Source organism: Gymnoscopelus microlampas (genome assembly GCF_963454915.1).
Source record: "Gymnoscopelus microlampas genome assembly, chromosome: 13".
Lineage (NCBI taxonomy): Eukaryota > Metazoa > Chordata > Actinopteri > Myctophiformes > Myctophidae > Gymnoscopelus > Gymnoscopelus microlampas.
Genome location: NC_139950.1, coordinates 20,942,113 through 20,962,486, shown reverse-complemented (window position 1 = coordinate 20,962,486; position 20,374 = coordinate 20,942,113). Strand labels below are relative to the sequence as shown.

Genomic DNA, 20,374 nt, shown 5'->3' with positions numbered 1-20,374 from the left:
CTGAAATGCAGTGTTTTGCATGGCTCTCAAGGTAAACTGAATTCAATGACTTGCTTTGAGGCCATCTGGTATATTTCAGTCCGGCTTCCGCGCAGCCCACAGCACGGAGACAGCCCTCATCCGTGTCACAAATGACCTGCTGATGGCAGCTGATGTCGGCTCCCCCTCTCTCCTCATCCTCCTTGACCTAACCGCAGCATTTGATACAGTTCACCATGACACCCTCCTCACCCGCCTTCATCAAATTGGTCTTTCAGTCTCCGCTTTAAATTGGTTCCATTCCTACCTCTCCGAAAGGTCCGAGTACGTTTCCTTGGGGAGGGAAAAATCCCGGACACACACTGTCACCTGCAGCGTCCCCCAAGGATCCGTACTCGGCCCCACTCTGTTCACTCTTTATATGCTCCCCCTCGGTCACATAATCACCAAGCACGGCATTTCCTTTCATTACTATGCTGACGACACCCAGCTATATCTAAAAATCAATACACCCCCCCACAGACCAGCCACCACCCAAAACCCAACCACCCCTGCAGATCAGCCAGCAGTATGTCCATCATCCACCCTGACGGCCTGCCTGGAGGAGATCAAGGCGTGGATGAACCTCAATTTTCTTCAGCTAAACAGTTCACTCCCCATCACCTTCAGGTCTGAATACAAGATCTCCCTCATCACTCACCAATGCCTCTATGGAAATGCCCCCTCCTACCTCAAATAACTCCTAAATCATAAACCAGACTCTCGAAACCTCCGCTCATCCAACACCAACCTTCTGCTCACCCCCGACACCAACTTGCGCACAATGGGCGACCGGGCTTTCAGCTACTCAGCCCCAAGTCTGTGGAACGCCCTCCCTGCACACCTGAGAGCGCCCCAGTCCACAGACAGTTTTAAAAACGGACTCAAAACGCACCTTTTTAACAAAGCGTTTTTTTAATCTTACTGTGATCGTTGTATGTACCTTTGTCAGTGCCCTAGTTATAGTTTGTTTTAGACCCATTTATTCTAGAAATGTCTCCTGTACTTGTTTTTTTGTCATTATTATCATTATGTACTTGTATTATTATAATGTACTTGTTTTTTCATTATTATTATTATTATCACTTTTTCTTGATTGTTTTTTTTCCGCTATGCCCTGATTTTAATTTTGTAGCACTTTGAGATTTGAAAAAATGTAAAGTGCTTTATAAATAAAATGCATTATTATTATTATTATTATTATATACCCATGGAGGGTTTCTGCAGCTTTGCTTGCTGCTTGGCTAATTCAGGGAACATCTTAAAGCTGCACTATGTAACTTCCCTCTTCTACCCCGGATTTGAACCCGGTTTCCTGCGCTAGTGCTGATTTTTTTTACCATTGAGCTAATAGAGCCTGCCTGCTTGCTCAGGGGACAAATTGCATCTTGTGTCAGATCATGTTTCTAGGTGAGACATGACCTTTGACGCAAATCACGCAATCTAAATGTCTCAATAGAAGAGCAGGGAGACAAATACAACCACCTTAATTGTATTAGTTATATTGTATTAACATTTAATTAAAGAAAAGTTACATTAAGAGCAGAGCCATCAACAGCAAGTATATTTGTGTTGTTGAATGAAATGCATGGTTAAATCTACATGACTAGAGTGTTCCTGGCTAAAAGTACTGCATGTGTTTCTGAAAGCTGAAGTTGAAGATTGAAGGTTTCTCAAGGGTTTTCACACTTTCTCAGCCATAATTGCTTCTTCGGAAAGATGTGTTTCTCCACCAGGCCAGAGATCATGTTTGTGCCCCTCTCTCTGTTTGTGTGTGTTTGTGTGTTTGTTTGTGAGTCTGCGACTAATCTTGCAAACTACTACACGGATCACCGTCAATTTAATTGTGCACGCTGCCAGAAGTAATTGAGCTCATGCTCATTTGATTTTCCTATTTGTTAACTCATCTGTTTAAGAAAGTAGGTAGCTGATATATTGCACTTTTACCTTAGCGCTACAAGTACATACACGTAGGTATACTCTTAGTTGCTTGTTTTAGAGGAGAATGCACTTAAGACTTATGGTGATTAGTAGTTTCGTTCCCTACTGTACCTATGTTGAATGCACTTATTGTAAGTCGCTTTGGATAAAAGCGTCTGCTAAATGACTGTAATGTAATTTAGATAGATGCCAGGCTCATTTGTTGACCTGGCATCCTATAGTTTGTATAGTTTCAATGTACAGATTATTTATTTTTTGATATTATACTGTTTAGACTGATGATAGGTTCTTGGTTTGATCCTAAATAACAATTTGTATGCATTTGACCTTGTGTTTACCTTGCTTACTGTAAATCGCTCTGGATTAAGAGCGTCTGATTAATCCCTAAATTGGACATTTTAGATACCCCCGAATAATTTTCCAATCCAACACCAACTACATTATGTTATATTTGGGAATTCATAATTTCATCCCCACCGTCCCTACAGTCTATGGAATTCGGTGTCCGCGAGGCAATGGAGTGGTACTAGCCAGTTGGGTGCAGTTGGATGAACTAAAGAGAGAGAGAGAGAGAGCTTGCATATAATCGGACACTGCTGTTTTACAATTCGTCAGAGGCACCTGTGACGTGCGCACATGTGCACACACACCACAAGCAGAGACACAAAGAGCCCGTAGTATGACTCATGCATGCAGAGCGCACACACACACACACACACACACACACACACACACACGAGAGAGACATAGAGAGACTGTGTCACCTATGACACGAGTGAAGGCACAGCACACACAGACAGAGAGAGAGAGAGAGAGACAGAAAGATCGTGACAGCTGTATACGTGTATCATTATTAGGGAAAATAATTATGAATGTGCTACACCAATATTTAATTTGAGTCATTTGAATGCATCCATTTTTTATAAACAAATGACTTCACATGTGAGCTCTGATTTTAACTTTATTTTAGTTACATTATCCCTAACAATCCCACCATTTTCCTTCAATTTGAAAACATGCACAGTTGCTCTGCCTATTGTTTTTAGATCTCACCATTTGTTAGCAGGGGAACAAGCAGTCTGTGCCTGAGGCCTGACTGTATGACATTGTTGCATCTCCATTTATATTTCATTCACAAAAACATGTCTGCCATCCATCACTTATCTGCTTTCCCCACGCTGGTACATGCTACATCTCATATGCACAAATAATCTTTTAGACGTGGTAGACATCTCAAACTCGTTCATCTTTTTTATTCAGACGTCACATGACAGGACGATGAAGGATTGATCTCGTAACATTGCTGCCCGATGGCATGAAAGACAAAATTTACATGATCAGCTCATTTGATTTACCAGTGGTGAGTCTTCCCTCTTAAAAAGGGTTAGGGTTATAGGACTTGTACCTGACTTGATGTTTATGTATTATTTTCATATTTACAGTGATGTTTAGGTAAATGATCAGATAATATGCTGGCAATAAATTTGCAAGGACTAATATTGTACATGTCATTGTCTATTAACATAATAAGTAAGTCGTCGGAGTGGAGTTATTGTTGGTATCGGACAACAACAAGGGTGTCTATCCACTTTTCAATGCCATAGACCCATGGGAGGTGGATTGCTGAGGTGGAGCGCATCACTTAACATCTCCCAGTACTTACTGCACATCTTAGTTACCCAAGCTATACTCATACACTGAGGCCGCAGTGCCGCCAATCGAACCAGACCATCGTGATCCAAAGGTTGAGTGCTCTACCGATAAGCTCCCTAGACAGATGTGTGGTATATTCTGTATATCAGACCATTGAAGACAGAAAAATATGGTGCATCAATGTTTGTACTTATACAAGCAATAATGCTTACTGAGTTAAAGGGCACCAATACCATAAAAAAAAGTTTAATCTGCAAGTTTAATCTACAGTTTTATACAATGCTGTATGTAGTGGGGGGGGTCCCTGCTTCATATTTTTTCTCAGCTACGGCCTGAATAACGTTGAAGACCCCTGGTCCACTGGGAGCTCCTTATGCAAGCGGCCCTTCACACTGTTGGCTCTGCACTGACTTGGGTGACGTCGGTCAGCAGCACTGTTCCATAACCCTCCCGTCCCAGCTAGCAACACACACACACACACACACACACACACACACACACACACACACACACACACACACACACACACACACACACACACACACACACACACTGCATACTGTTCCTCCTCCCTCTCTCTCTCCTCTCCCCCACCCCCCACACGCTCCACTCTGGGTTCAACCAGAACCTCCACTCTCCTTTTTCCACCAGGCCGTGTATGTCCCAACGGAACAACGGTGATGGATTCCACCTCGTTCCCGTTCTGATTAGCGTGTGCCCCGCTCGCAATTAACCGCTGCTCTCCCCCTTGTATACACAAATTATGCAACCCCCCCCCCCTCCCCCTTCCCTCTGGGGTGGAACCTATAAGGTAATGTTGCTTTTGGCACCCTGAAGCTCGAAGCTTGTCTCCCCAGTAGAAACCAGGCGAGGAATAGCCCGTCATTGACTGAATTAAAGAATGCTGGCGGTCCAACATAAATACACTGTGCTTCACATGCCTGGGTTGAACTTCACCCGCAAGCCCGTTCGTTCCTACATACTAAATGACTGCGTTGAGGGACGTTTGGGGCAAATTAGAGGTGCAGTGACTGTACTTGGCCCTGCTAGCTCTCATTAAAAAAAGGAACGGATCAGGGATTACTAATGTTCCTGGCCCTTTGACATGCCAAACGCTGTCACTTTCCCCTTTAGTGGCACCGGGCGAAATATATGAGTCATTACCGGGCCTTCCATGTTGACGTGCTTCACCTTGGTAAAAATGTCCTCCCCGAGTCAGTCAGCCTCGCCCCTCATGCCCTACTGGAGAGGAAACACTGAATACACAGGATTTAGCATGTGGCTTAAACTCCTGATCTGGATTTGTTGGTCGGTGTTGTAGCGACGCGATTGGCGAACCACAACAAAGTGACCTCTTTGAAGGTGAATCCAAAATGTGTTTTGTTCGTTCCTCTCTCCGCTCGCTTCAGGCTGTACTGGCTGATGGCCTGTGTAGATCACACCACATGATCCATACTGGCTGTATCGATTATGACGTCCTCAAATTCAGTCATCATATATTTACTGTACTGACGTGATCCACGCTTGTTTATTGTGTATGTGTGTGTGTGTGTGTGTGTGTGTGTGTGTGTGTGTGTGTGTGTGTGTGTGTGTGTGTGTGTGTGTGTGTGTGTGTGTGTGTGTGTGTGTGTGTGTGTGTGTGTGTGTGCGCGCGCAGGTGAGGTACATACTGTGTGTGTCCCAACATGTGGTGGTGTAAAGTAACTAAGTACATTTACTCAAGTACTTTACTTTAATTGTAATTGTAAAGCTGTCATTTTGAGGATTCTTTTACTTTACTGGAGTATTTCCAATTGTCAGTAGTTTTACCTCTACTCCACTACATCTCAGAGGCAAATATTGTACTTTTACTCCACTACAATTATTTTTAAATTTAAGTTACTTTGTAGATTTTGAATATTATTACAAGACATACATTAACCACTCCAGCCCTATATGCATTTCGGCCATTTGAAAATAGCCGATCTACAAGCTCACAATGCGTCGCAATCCACATTTTCACGTGTGCATGTGTGCTTATGTGTGCATGTGGTCGATCACACTCGTGCATGCATGTACAGTTTATATTGTGTATTGAGTTGTGTGTTGATGTGTGCCCCGTACAGTGTGAGAGCCACTTTATTCCTCGCTGCCACAATGCATCGTGTCATTGTTGCATTCCCGTTTGGCCGGGTGATAAGCCGATCTGTTTCCATCGCTCACAGTGAACCTACGCAGCCAAAAATAAGGGCCTGAGAGCCATAATGGTGTTTTGGTGTGTGTGGGCCAGGCTCCCCTGCTGAGTAATACTGGCAGGCCAGACTCCCAGTATTAGTGATGCTATAGCTAGCTGCAGCAGCAGCCGAACCAGCCTGTGAATCATGTTTCATTAATCAAACATGTTAGCGCCCTGCAGCTAGCTGACGCTTTGCAGGTATCTCTCTCTCTTAACCCATTACGACCGGGAACGCATCTGTCATTTTAAGGTTTCTTTGGGCTAATCAAAAATAGCAGATATACAAGCTCATAGTGCGGCACCGAGTGCTGCGCAATGAGGTTGTAGATCTGCTATTTTTTGGGAGAAAAATAATCGTGAAAATGTGTGCAAATCTTGAATATATATCTGAATATATATCTACATTTTTTAACTCAAATCTTTGCTTCTGGGGGTCCCTGGAACAAAATATTTTCAGATGGGGGTCCGCGACTCATCATGGGTGGTCCTTGATGTGTAAAAGTTTAAGAACCACTGATATATATATTTGCTAAACTGTTAGGATTTAGAAGACATTTGTAGAATCCCCCAGAAGCAATAAGATTTGAGTTACAAATGTTCGCTTTAAAAAAAAAATATATATATATACATATATATATATATATATATATATTCAAAGATTTACACAAATGTTCACGATTTTTCAAAAAATAGCAGATCTACAAGCTCGTAGCGCGGCACTCGGTGCTACGAGCTTGTATATCTGCTATTTTTGAATAGCCTAAATAAATCTAAAAACGACAGAGATGCGTTCCCGGTTCGAATGGATTAATCCCCTCCATTTTTAATCAGCCGTAATCTCGCGCAAAACGTTAGGGCCTGCCTCGGAAATATTGCTCGAGGCGGGAAAAAGATCGAGGGACGGAAACGAACAAAGCGTTTTCTCCGTTTCGCGCACGCTTGTGCTGCACAGTAGCTCCCGCTGGTCTTCTCTCTCACGCACGTAATCTGATTACCATTTCCCTCCTTTCTTTACATTCACACACGCATCTCACACAGCTTCACTTTTCCCGCTCAGATCATTTGTCTCTCTCTAATCCCTCCTTCCCCCTGCTGGAACTTTTTCTTGTTGTTCCTGCACGTGTCAGACTTGACAATCTTCAAGCTCATCCTGCTAGCCCTGACCAGGTTTTTGTGCAGCGGCCACACGTCAGTTGCCATGGAGACTGACTTCCATTGTGTCCATGCATACACAATTTTTATCTCAAAAGTTCATCAGGTGATCTATTATAGATATAGGTCCACTTTGGTTGGATGGAGTGCAGAGAAGGTCCTCATTAGGAAGAGGCAGAGTAAGATCTCAAATCATGATCTCTAATAGTCTACCAGGAGACCGTCTGTCTCTGTGTCTTGACGAAGGACCTCGATGTTATTTTGTTTCTTTTGTTTTGTTTTTGTTTTTCGAATCGGTCAGCGTCAACTAATTACGTTTTCATTTTCTTTGTTTTCTTTTTTTCTTTTTATAATTGCAGCGCAGCTATCTCTCCAGGCAATAGGAAAAAGTGTCCTGTCAAGCTATGGATCGGTAGCCTGGCATTGGCCAGACTGATAACGTGGATTCACTCTTACGTTCCTCCGCGGTATCAGTCTGGACTTCGGCCCATAGGGAGTGAGTATGAGAAATCAGAAAATGATCGGTCAGTGACTGCGTTTCAACTGCTGTCTGTACAACAGTGAAAAGCATCAAAATAATTTTCTGATTTATCATACTCGCTCCCTATGGGCCGACGTCCAGACGGATACCGGGGAGGCAGATATGCACATCATGGCGCTGCATGAACACAAACGTACCCTATCCCTTCCAATCTTGAGTCATGACAGCAAGTTAGGTTTTGGTATTTATTTCAGTCGACTATGTTTCATTATTTGCTGAACTAGTCCCAGGTGAGAGGCCAGACTAACAATAAGTCAGTTCCTTTGTACCTCCTGCCTCTGCCTCCAGGCTTACTGAGTGCACCTTTCTAGTTGTACACATACATACACACGCACACACACGCACACACACTCACACACTCACACACTCACACACTCACACACACACACAAACCGCATGTTGTACCCCTGGCCCCGCTCCTGCCCAGCTACTGGAGTGATCCCTGCATTTGTTGTTCCACGATGATGACTCCCCCCAACATTTTGTCTGGCTTCTGGTAAAGTTGTAAATGGTGCATTTACAGAATGCCTTTATCCAAAGCACTTTACAAACTGCATTCAACATTCAACCGTTCACACACCGACAGCAGAGGCAACCATGCAAGGCACCAACCTTCATGCTCATCGGGAGAGTTAGGGGTTCAGGGTCTAGCTCTGTGGTTTTCAACCCTTTTCACATCAAGGTCCATTATTTATTGGGCATTTGAGCCACGGATCCACCGTTTGATGAGATTTAGACTCCCAGACCAAAACTTAGAATATTTTGTTGATGTTGGATACGATTCTATCCACAATTCCATGCTGTATTGATGTTGGTACCATAGGAGAGATAACAGGCAAACGTTGATCAAAATAACAAGTAGTAATGCAGATGTTTAACTATACTCTCTATACTCTCGAGAGTAAACAAATCAATGAAACACACCACAGGGATCGTTAAGAAATAAATGAATATTCAAATGATGCAGTGCTCCTATTTTGCTCATCACACTATCAGCATTTACAACATTGCTATTTTTTGTCCAAAATCTCTGTATGGAATGGTACAATTCCGAACATTTATATTATATTTCTCTCAAAAGAGAATCTTACTTTGGCCTCGAAATAATAAAAGATTGAACAGGGCCAGACAGAGACACACTATAGGGAGAGTGTGTGTCTGTGACCAACAACCGTATTGATCATTTAAACACGCCACACACCAAGTCGTCTCATTATTCAACAACCTGGGCGTGTGTGAGGGGCTTCATCCTCCCCTCCAACACAAGTGATATGAATGGAGAATCCTAGAGATACATCATTAGACCAGAGGTTCTCGACTTTTTTTCATATCAAGATCCATTATTTATTCGGCATTCGAGACACGGACCACCGTTTGTTGAGATTTAGACTCTCAGACCCAAAACTCAGAATATTTTGTTATCGTTGAATACGATTTAGTGTAGAAGTAGAGTAGGAGTTAAAGTACTGCAAATTGGAAATACTCCAGTAAAGTAAAAAATACCTCAAAATTGTACTCAAGTACAGTACTTGAGTAAATGTACCTTACGTTACTTTATACACCACTGAGGGTTAGTAGAGGGCTACGCTTTTTTTCCCAAACAATTCTGCACGTCATGCTATGCTATGTTATAAAGCATAACACGGTAGAACACACCACTGGGAGAGAGAGAGAGAGAGAGAGCAATGTAGAGCAGCGGGTGGGAACGAGGGGGGGGGGGGGGGGGGGCAGTGTGTTGGCCCCAGTTCACTGCTGATGTAACTGTCCTCTCTGTGGACCATTCAGGGTTTTGAGTGGACCCGCAGCCCTGTGTCACTCACATAACAGCTCTGTCACACGGTATGTGCGCATGCATGCATGCTGCCCACCCTGTCACCATGCATCCTCACCACCGCCGCACCGTGGCTAGCGGTTTCATGGTCCCTGGTTTCTGTCAATGTCCTCTGGTCCGATATATCATTCTCATATACTGTAGGTTGAAAGCAGTGGTGTAAAGTAACTAGGTACATTTACTCAAGTACTGTGCTTAAATACAATGTTGAGGTATTTTAACTTTACTAGAGTATTTCCAGGTATTTTTACTTCGGCTCCACTACATCTCAGAGAAAATATTGTACTTTTACTCCACTACAATGATTTGAAAACTTTATTTACTAGTTACTTTGTAGATTTTTTATTATTATTACAAAACATACATTAAAGGTAGGGTAAGTGATTTTCTTTGGTTAAAATCCGTGTTAAATAGCTCTATATTCTGATAGTACTCATTGCTATAGAGTGTTTGTTCAGTAAAAGGAGTCTCCTTGTCTCTCCAGCTCTTTATAAAACAGAAAATGCATTTTCGTTTCAGTTTCATTTCCAATTTTATCCAATCAGGATAGAGAACTCAGTCAGGATATAGATTAAACAAGTGAAATTGGAAGTGATGACACTAAGAAATGAGCAGACAAAATTGGAACCGGAACACTATAAAAATGAAGCTTAAAAATGGGTACTTTCTCCTGATTGGCTGAGATTTTGACACCTACCGAAACATTTATTTTCTGTTTATTAAAGAGCTGGAGAGACGGGGAGACTCCTGTTACTGAACAAACACTCTATAGCAATGATTACTATCAGAATATAGTGCTTTAACCTTTTAACAAAATACTTTTTGTTTTAACCAAAAAATATCACTTACCCTACCTTTAACCACTTCAGCATTATACTGCACATTTCGGCTATTTGAAAATAGCCGATCTACAAGCTCACAATGCGTCGCAATGAGACGCATTGTGAGCTTGTAGATCTGCTATTTTCAAACGTTTTTTTATACATTGAAAAACGTATGTAATGAGTCATTCTACATAATGAGTACTTTCTACTTTTGGTAAAGTACATTTTGATACTTTTGTACTTTTGCTCAAGTAATTTTTTTTATTCCTGACTTTTACTTGTAACAGAGTATTTTTATATTGCAGTATTGATACTTTTACTTAAGTAAAAAATGTGAATACTTGTTCCACCACTGGTTGAAATACTGTACTGTATATGATGTTCTCTAAAGGTTCCGTGACATTTTAAGTGGTCAGATTGTTAATGAAGCACTGTATGGTTTTGCATTGCAACTGTATGTTGGGTTTTGAGCTCAGCATGGCTGACATATATATATGGGATGTGGCTCTGTGTAAATGTCATTATGTCAAATACTTAATCATTCTTCTTAATGGTGGATTTGTGGACTCTTGAGAGCTGTTCGGACTGAGCTTAGATGTTTTCTATTTAAGGCCCAACCAAACACTTTGAACTCTACTCTGTGGTTCTGTCCTTTGGAACGAGGGCTGCCTTTAAAAAAAGTGTGTGTGTGTGTGTGTGTGTGTGTGTGTGTCTGCATTACTGTGCTTGTGAGGACCAAACGCTCTCACAAGTACAGCAGAATCTGAGGAATAGACGTTGTGAGGACCATTTTCCTGGTCCTCGCGAGCATTATTTTAGTTTTTAAGCTTGAAAGAATGTTTCGAGATATGTTTACATTTAGATGATACATCCAGGTTGGGGTTAGGTTTAGGATTAGACGTTTAGAGGTCGGGCTTGTAGATTTTTCCCTATTTCATACTTAGTTGTGCGTCGATGTCAAACACCGCAAAATAGCCGATCTGCTGCGACACGTTGTGAGCTTGTAGATCGGCTATTTTTCGCCCTTAGACTTGCGGTTAAAAATGCCCTCCAAAAAGAACACAAATCAATCATAAAATCAGTTTCCTAAAATGTTGATGTCATCACAAGTATAGTAATACAAACGTGTGTGTGTGTGTGTGTGTGTGTGTGTGTGTGTGTGTGTGTGTGTGTGTGTGTGTGTGTGTGTGTGTGTGTGTGTGTGTGTGTGTGTGTGTGCGCGCATGTGTGTGCGTGCGTGCATGTGTGCATGTGTGCGCGCGTGTGTGTGTGTGTGTGTGTGTGTGTGTGTGCACAAGAGAGAGAGAGAAGAGGGGAGCATGTGTGAAGAAACAAAGAAAGTAACAGAAAGGCAAAGCCAGGCAAAGAGTGGACGTTGTCACATTTGTGTCTGTGGTTTTAGAGGATGTGAGTGAGTTAGACTGTAGTAAGACTAACGTATTCCTTCATATAGCCGTGGGACAAGAAACACCCTAGGCTACAAACTATGATTTATTAGCAATATCCCTCTTAGCTTCCAAATGTTTTGACGGGCTGAGAGGAGTACAGATGAGTCCAGATTAGAAGCATCAACATGACAGCCTGTGTACGCTATAGTGAATCATTCTCCTCAATAAGGTTCATTATGCATAATGGAATACCAGCCTGTGAACAACTTTCCCCCCCAGTCACAGAGTTAACCCATTCACACCGGGAACGCATCTGCTGTCATTTTATGTGTCTTTGGGCTATTTTTTTGAGAAATCGTGAAAATGTGTGCAAATCTTTGAATATATATATACTTTTTTTTTTTAAACTCTTTATTTTCAGGTTTCAACATTTTGTAAGACAAGACATACAATCAAATAGTGCAAAAGGAAAAGACAAGAAAACAAAAATTGCAAAAACATACAGATAATCAAGCAAACGAACAAAAAGAGGTCATGGGACATTTGATACCAGTAATAGAAACAGAAACATATGTTTACAGGATTTAAGATGAAATACAACAGAGAGGACGCAGCCAGAAATCACCAGAGATCTGGCCCGCTATCTAAATAGTCCAACCATTTCCCCCCATATTTTTTCACCCGAATATATATTTTTTTAAAGCGAATATTTGTAAAATATCTTGTTCCAGGGACCTCCAGAAGCAAAGAGTTGAGTTAAAAATGTTGTCTAAAAAAATATACATATTCAAATATTTGCACAAAATGTTCAACATTTTTCAAAAATAGCAGATCTACATGCTCATAGCGGTGCCGCGCTATGAGCATGTAGATCTGATATTTTTAAATAGCCAAAGTATAAGATAATGGTTAAAGTGGTTACACGGATGCGTTCCCGGTCTTAATGCGTTAAACCATAAAATGAACGAGGCACATTGCTTTAGATGACAAGCTAGCATAGAATTTCCTTACTCAACTGTACAGTGCGTGCTCACTTATATGAACACACACACACACACACACACACACACACACACACACACACACACACACACACACACACACACACACACACACACACACACACACACACACACACTGGCCAAGGATGTCATCATCTCAGTCAAGCGTTAAAATTTGATTTAGGGCCCTTTTAGAATGGCAATCAGAAATGAGAGCTTAGCTGAACACGTGAGATTGAATCAGGACCTATTTTATTCATTTTCTCCCCCACAGAATTGCACGCATGTGTGTCATTGAAGCAAAGTCACCAGACAGAGAAGGTCCAGGGAATTCAATCAGAATACCTAGATTTTTCTTGCACTTTAGTTTCTACTGCAACACATGCTGGTCAAATTGCACAGTGGGTATTATCCATTCTGTGCATTTTACTTGGTAAATACTAAATAACTGAACTATTCCAAAAGGGCTTTCAGAGGATCTCAGACGGACAAAACATGTTCATTCTTTTACTGTGCATCCTTTTCAGTGGTGTAAAGTAACTAAGTACATTTACTCAAGTACTGTGCTTAAGTACAGTTTTGAGGTATTTTTACTTGAAATACTGGAGTATTTCAAAGTTTCAGTATTTTTACTTCTACTTCTACTTATTACATTATAAACCACTTTAGCCCTAGTATTTTATACCTATAGGCTATTTGAAAATAGCCGATCTACAAGCTCACAACGCGTCGCATAGCGACACGTTGTGAGCTTGTAGATCTGCTATTTTGAAACATTTTAGTACTTTTACTTTTGGTACTTTAAGTATATTTTAAAGCCAACACTTTTGTACTTTTGTGAGCTTGTGAGCTTGTAGATCTGCTATTTTCAAACATTTTTGTACTTTTACTTTTGGTTCTTTAAGTATATTTTAATGCCAATACTTTTGTACTTCGTATACTAGTATATTCGTATACTGTACTCAAGTACATTTTTAATTCCTGACTTTTACTTGTAACATAGTACTTCTTCTACATTGCAGTAGTGATACTTTTACTTAAGTAAAACATTTGAGTACTGTTTCCACCACCGATCCTTTTAAGAAAAGCTTTATTCTTTTGACATTTACTTTCACTGACATCAGCCAACGTAACATTATTCATCACATTATACCCATAAATGTCATGTCCATTTGCATTTGTGTTTCCTATTAGCTCATTAAAGGACGACTTCACCCATTTTCATCCTTATCTTCATATCATTGTTATTGTTCATCATCAATGGAGTATCCAAGCTGATAGAAACGACAGGCTTTCTATTCCTGGAAAGTTAGCATGCTATTATGGCAGTCATTGTTCTCGCATTAATAATAATACTAAAAAGATGGACTTGAAAGATTGGGTTTCTGAAGTATCCACAGCCCTCCTATGAGACACAGACCGAGCAGGAAAAAATGGTGCCATTTTATCATGAGCATTAGTTAGGACCAATTATATGATAGGTTGAAAATGGGTGAACTTGTCCTTTAACTTTTATCACATTATTTAAATAATACATTGTTCATTCGATCGATCGATAGATTGATCAACAATGACCTGGCTCTGTGAGGAAGCCATTGAGAAAGGATGCTTTTTTTTTAAACACATTTTCCTCACGAAAAATACATATTTTCTCCACATCCTCTTCTGCAGTAAACTCTTGTCAAGGATTAGAACCTGTCCACATCAAAGAGCACTCAGCCACTGATCAGTTTTACTGTGGAACATTTAAGTGGCATCTGCAGCCAGTCACTTACTGTATGATTTGAATGTCAATTGACATAAAGCTCCCATTTGCGAAGCGTTGCTCCTTATGTCACATTTGCCAACTTGTCTATATACACCCACACACAAGCACACACACACACACACACACACACACACACACACACACACACACACACACACACACACACACACACACACACACACACACACAGCATATATATACAGTAGCTATATATATAGCATTTATGTGGATTTTACCACAGCACGGTAGTTGTAAATTTCATAGTTTCCGTTTCTCAGGGAAGAAAAGTATTTCCATGGCGATGATATCAGTTGCCTAGCAATCTCTCCTCCTCATCCTATTTTATTATTTAACATAAAGCGTAAAAGTCCTCCAGATGAGTCAGTCGGGTGTATAGAGCCCATAAACCAGAGTCCTTGTGGCCACTTCATCCATCCTTTGGTTAACTAGACAATCCTCATTGTGATAGGAAGCCATTTGACAAAGCGGATAAGGATGAGTAATGATCACCTGAAGTCACAGCCAAAAAAAATCAGTCATAGCGCACGCTCACATGCAAGGCTCCCTTGATGGAATTAGCTTAACCCATTAAGACCAGGAATAACGTATCTGTGTGTCATTTTGAGATTTTTTTGGCTATTCAAAAATAGCAGATATACAAGCTCATAGCGCGGCACCGAGTGCCGCGCTATGAGCTTGTAGATCTGCTATTTTTGAAAAAGTTGTGAAAATTTGTGCAAATCTTTGAATATTATATATATAATTTTCTTTAAAGTGAACATTTCTAACTCAAATCTTTGCTTCTGGGGAAGCTTCTTTTTTTCTTTTTTTTAAACAAACCTTTTCATGTCAAGGACCCCCCAAAATGATATGTATTTGGCTGCGGACCCCCATCTCAAAATATGTTGTTCCAGGGACCCCCGCAGAAGCAAAGATTTGAGTTACAAATGTTCGCTTTAAAAATATATATATTCAAAGATTTGCACACATTTTCAGGATTTTTCAAAAAATAGCAGATATACAAGCTCATAGCGCGGCACTCGGTGCCGCGCTATGAGCTTGTATATCTGCTATTTTTTAATTGCCATAGTAAAATGACACAGATGTGTTCCCGGTCTAAAAGGGTTAAATGAGGCATGGATGCACACACCACAGCCATACACACGCACGCACGCACGCACGCACGCACGCACGCACGCACGCACGCACGCACGCACGCACGCACGCACGCACGCACGCACGCACGCACGCACGCACGCGCACACCCCTTACGGCCTTGTTTGTCTGTGTTCCGCCTCCAGCGAGGTCGTCCTCTCCAACATCGATGTGGGCATCGCCGGCGTCTGGGAGTGCCAGGTGACCAGTTCCCGCGGCAACAGGTCTCGTCAGATGGAGATCGTCGTTCTGGAGACCTCGGCGCTGTACTGCCCCGCCGACAGAGTCAGCAACAACAAGGGAGACTTCAGGTGAGTGAGCGGCCTCGTCTCGGTTACGCCGAGATGACCTCATGGTTAGAATGGCCTCGCACGCTGAATGTGCCTGTTCAGCTCTTAGCCTCTTTCAGTTTATTGTGAAAGAGCTGCAAGCTCAACAGTGTGCATTATAGTAGCTATTGAAGACTTCACATTCTTTCTTTTTTTAATATTTATTCAGCGTAGGAAGTAGTAGGGCAGTTGTAGCAAAAACATATACAGTAAGACTCATGCCTTTTTCTTTTTCTTACATACAGGAACAAACAGTGCAATACGAAACACTTCACACCCAACATAACATTTAACACACAACTGAGGGACAAGGATGGTTCAGTTTTGAACGACACTCAACTCTCCCCATACCCTCCCTCCCTCATGGGTCTTTAGTCACCGTTCACTTCATCACATGGACAAAAAAAGATCCTAAGAAAAGAAAATAATTATGTTAAATGTCTAATCCAAACCCTAACCTTAGCCTAACAAAAAACTATGCCTAACCCAAACCCTAAAATTAGCCTAACAAAAAACCTAACCCTAACCTCACATTAGCCTTTGTGGGGACCTGCATTGGAGTATTAATAAGTACACCCACAGTGAGAATTGAAACTGTGAGCTTATGGGAACATGGACCTGACATCTTGACACAGTGGGCTGAAGCTTGTTGTTCCATAGTGGTTTTGGGTGTTAATAGAATTTTACACGCCGCCTTTCTGACAGAAATCGCGCGGCCGCCTTTCTGACAGAAAACACGCAGTCCCCTTTCTGTCAGAAAGGCACCCGAAGGGGGAACCGCCCCCCTTTCTGATAGAAAGCCCTGAGGGCAAAACCTCTCCTCTCGGCACACAGATCGCTGTTGTAAACCGTGTGAGTTCGATTTGAATAGGAAAACGAGGAAGATGAAGTGAGTGAAAAAGCCATACAGTATGTCCTTGGGTCCGGAGTGTGGTGTGAGCCAACAATCAGCCATGTGTTAGGCATATCAATGAACACCAGATAAATTAACACTCCATGGAATTTATTGAAGGACTGCAACAATGTCCTTCGGTAACAAAAAAACAAAACATCACAATATGTCACTCACTGTGTCACTGCCTGGAGGGGACAGCCTCCCCACACGCACACACGTGCACGTACGCACACGCATACACACACACACACACACACACACACACATACATGCGTGCGTCTCACACACAAACACACGCGTGTCTCACGCACGCACGCGCGCACGCGCACACATATGTGTGCGTCTCACACACATGTGTGCGTCTCACACACACACACACACACACACACACACACACACACACACACACACACACACACACACACACACACACACACACACACACAGGCCTGGTCCTCCATCAATCTTCTTACTCCTTGTGCCCCGCACGCCTTTAGTCCACCTCTCACTGCACTGCCCCAGGCTGCCCAAGCACCCCTCCCCCCCACCCCCACACCCCCCTATGGGTGTGTGTGTATAGTCGCTGTACTTTACAGCCCACTTCCAGTGCAGCGAGCGCGCTGGGGCCTTTGTTTCTGCCGAACACCGACGTAATGGGCTGGAAAATGAGCCCCTTTTTTTCTTTTCTTTTTTTTTGGGGTTGTGGGGGGAATTAGTGCCATTTATTACTAAGTAGCCACTACTGCTGCTGCTACAAGAGGGGAGGGAGAGAGAGAGAGACAGAGAGAGCAAGAGACGGAGAGGGAGACAAAGACAGAGACAGAGAGAATGAGGAGAGAGAGAGAGAGAGAGAGAGATGGGGGTTTGGAAGGAAATGCAGTTTCCTATCATCAGAACAGATTACCTGCCTCCTCGGTTTGGAGCTCTTTTATTTTCATTTAGATAGAGCGAGAGCCTTGCATTAACCCATTCAATCCGGGAACGCGCATCTCTGTCATTTTGGCTATTAAAAAATAGCAGATATACAAGCTCATAGCGCGACACCGAGTGCCGCTCTATGAGCTTGTAGATCTGCTATTAAGGAAAAAACGTGACATTTTGGAAAAATCTTTGAATATGTACTTTTTATAGCGGACATTTGTAACTCAAATCTTTGCTTCTGGAGGGTCCCTGGAACAAAATATTTGACAAATGTTCGCTTTAAAAAATGTATATTCCAAGATTAGCAAAAGGTTTCACGATTTAAAAAAAAATAGCAGATATACAAGCTCATAGCGCGGCACTCAAGCTTGTATATCTGCTATTTTTGAATAGCCAAAGAAATCCGAAAATGACAGAGATGCGTTCCCGGTCTAAATGGCTTAAGCATATTAGACTGCTGCTCTGCAGGGGGATTTTGGCTTTGGCTTTAAATGAGGAAATTCGTCCTGAGAGAGAAGTCACGTATACCTCAGACAGGCCAGTCAATACACTACATATGAACACGTAACGGTACAACAGAAATCAATGCTCTGTTCTTCACTGCCACAAAAATACACTCCTCTATGCGGACAATATATTATATTTGACAATAGCTAGGCGTGGCGTTTGCTTGAGCTTTCTACATCCAAAAGAACTTAATTCTATCGCCCTCACTCCCTGACATTTGCATTTCACTCCAGTCGTTTAGTTCATTGGTTCTCAAAGTGGGGTCCGGGGACCCCCAGGAGTCCTTGAGTGAGTTCCAGGGGGTCCCCAGCTAAATTATAGATTAGTACACTCTCAGAGTTAAATTAACATTGATTAAACGAGATAAATTGGGGTCCCAAATTAACATTCATTAATTAACATAAATTAACATTGATTTTACGAGATAAATTGGGGTCCCAGAGATAGAAATGCCATTAAATGGGGGTCCGTAGCCCTAACGCATGTCAAACTGGGGGTCCTTGAAATTGAAATGGTTGAGAATCACTGGCATATCTTTTCGAATGGGGGTCCGCGGGCTAATAAGTGTCAATGTGGGGGTCCTTGACATGAAAAGGTTTGAGAACCACTGGTTTATGCAGCCACCGAGAGACAAAGATGAACAAAATGAATGTTATTTTCTCTGGCATTAAAGACAGCTAATTTGGGCATTAATGGGCATTGCCTGGTACCCACAAACCCCATAAAATCACCCAGGGGTCACAGCGTCTCCTGTTTAATGCCAGTGAAACAGCTCAAGGGGGCGCCCTTGTGACTAATAAAGTTAGTTTGACTGTACCTCAAAACCTGTGGAGCATGTCCTCCTGTCTCTCTCTCTATGCTCTGCATTTCATCAAAGAATCAACGATATGCAAAGTAGTCTGTTTGTGACTAAACTGTCCATCTGCAGTCTGCTCCATGGAGTGGAACGTTTCTAAATCCCTAACATTGACGTTGAGACGTTAATGTCTGACACACACACACACACACACACACACACACACACACACACACACACACACACACACACACACACACACACACACACACACACGCACACAACAAATCTTCAATGAGGAATGCCTTGTCAAAAAACCATCAAGTGCTAAGTAATTGTTAAAAATAGGTACCAGCACCAGAGCCCACAAATACAGCACATTGACAGATGCCTTACTTTGCCCCATCATCTATCACTGGCACACGCATGGGAGGGGAGACTGATGTCTTTCATACAGTACAGTAATACAGTATGGTTCCCAACATGTTTTCTCACAGACACACAGACACAGACACACACACACACACACACACACACACACACACACACACACACACACACACACACACACACACACACACACACACACACACACACACACACACACACACACGTATTGTGACACGTTGTGAGCTTGTAGATCGGTTGATTATTTCGACACAGTAAAATCCTCAGTGTTAATCTATGCATTTATAACTCTGAGAGAGTACAAATATAACCAAATGGACCCTTCCGGGTTCCATTTGGTTCCATTTGTACTCTCTCAGAGTTGAATTAACACTGATTATTTTTGTGTGTATATATAAAAAAATATTACCCAAACATAATGTACAACCTATTAAGCATGAGTAACTTTCAACTGATTCACAGGTACTTCTGCCCAAAACTACATTTATTCTAACTTGAGTTAAAAAACTTTTAATGTAGTTCTGGGTAAACTCCTATCAGACTTCTGAAGACATGAAATGATTTACTTCATATCCGAGGCCATCTGTAATTACAATGTTGCCAGGTCCTGGGGGACATGATACTCGCTACAGGATACAATGGAACAACATTACAAGCCACAGCAACACTTTGATCCCTCGTTTTCGTTTCACTTCTTCCAAGCTATATTATTTCATAACGTGATATTTATGCCCTTTTCGTGATGGGGACTAAGAAGTCCACATAAAAAAACAGGAGGGGCGAGTGTCTCTCTAAAAAACACAAAATAATTGTGTTCATTTTGATGATCAAGTTAAAGTGGCATGGATTAAAGTCAGTCATAACAATAATTGCTATAACCTTTGTCCTGGGCTAGGCTATACTGCTTCTTTTTTTTTGCAATAATAATAATGCAAAAACAGAATTATCTGTTTGCATTTGCTTCCCCCCCCCACCCCATGTATTTTCATACGCTTTTTTTCCCCCCATATATTTTCATATTAAAAAAGTGC

At 41.9% G+C, this 20,374-nt stretch overlaps 1 protein-coding gene across 1 annotated transcript in view; it reads left to right on the top strand.

Annotated features, from left to right (window-relative positions):
• adgra1b (adhesion G protein-coupled receptor A1b) overlaps positions 1–20,374 on the top strand; it is a gene marked incomplete at its 5' end in the record, with an annotated part of 227,687 nt that overhangs the window by 71,117 nt on the left and 136,196 nt on the right. The window contains one exon of the mRNA XM_084075590.1: positions 15,634–15,798. Coding sequence (XP_083931716.1) covers positions 15,634–15,798 — 165 coding nt within the window. The remainder of the gene's footprint in view (positions 1–15,633; positions 15,799–20,374) is intronic.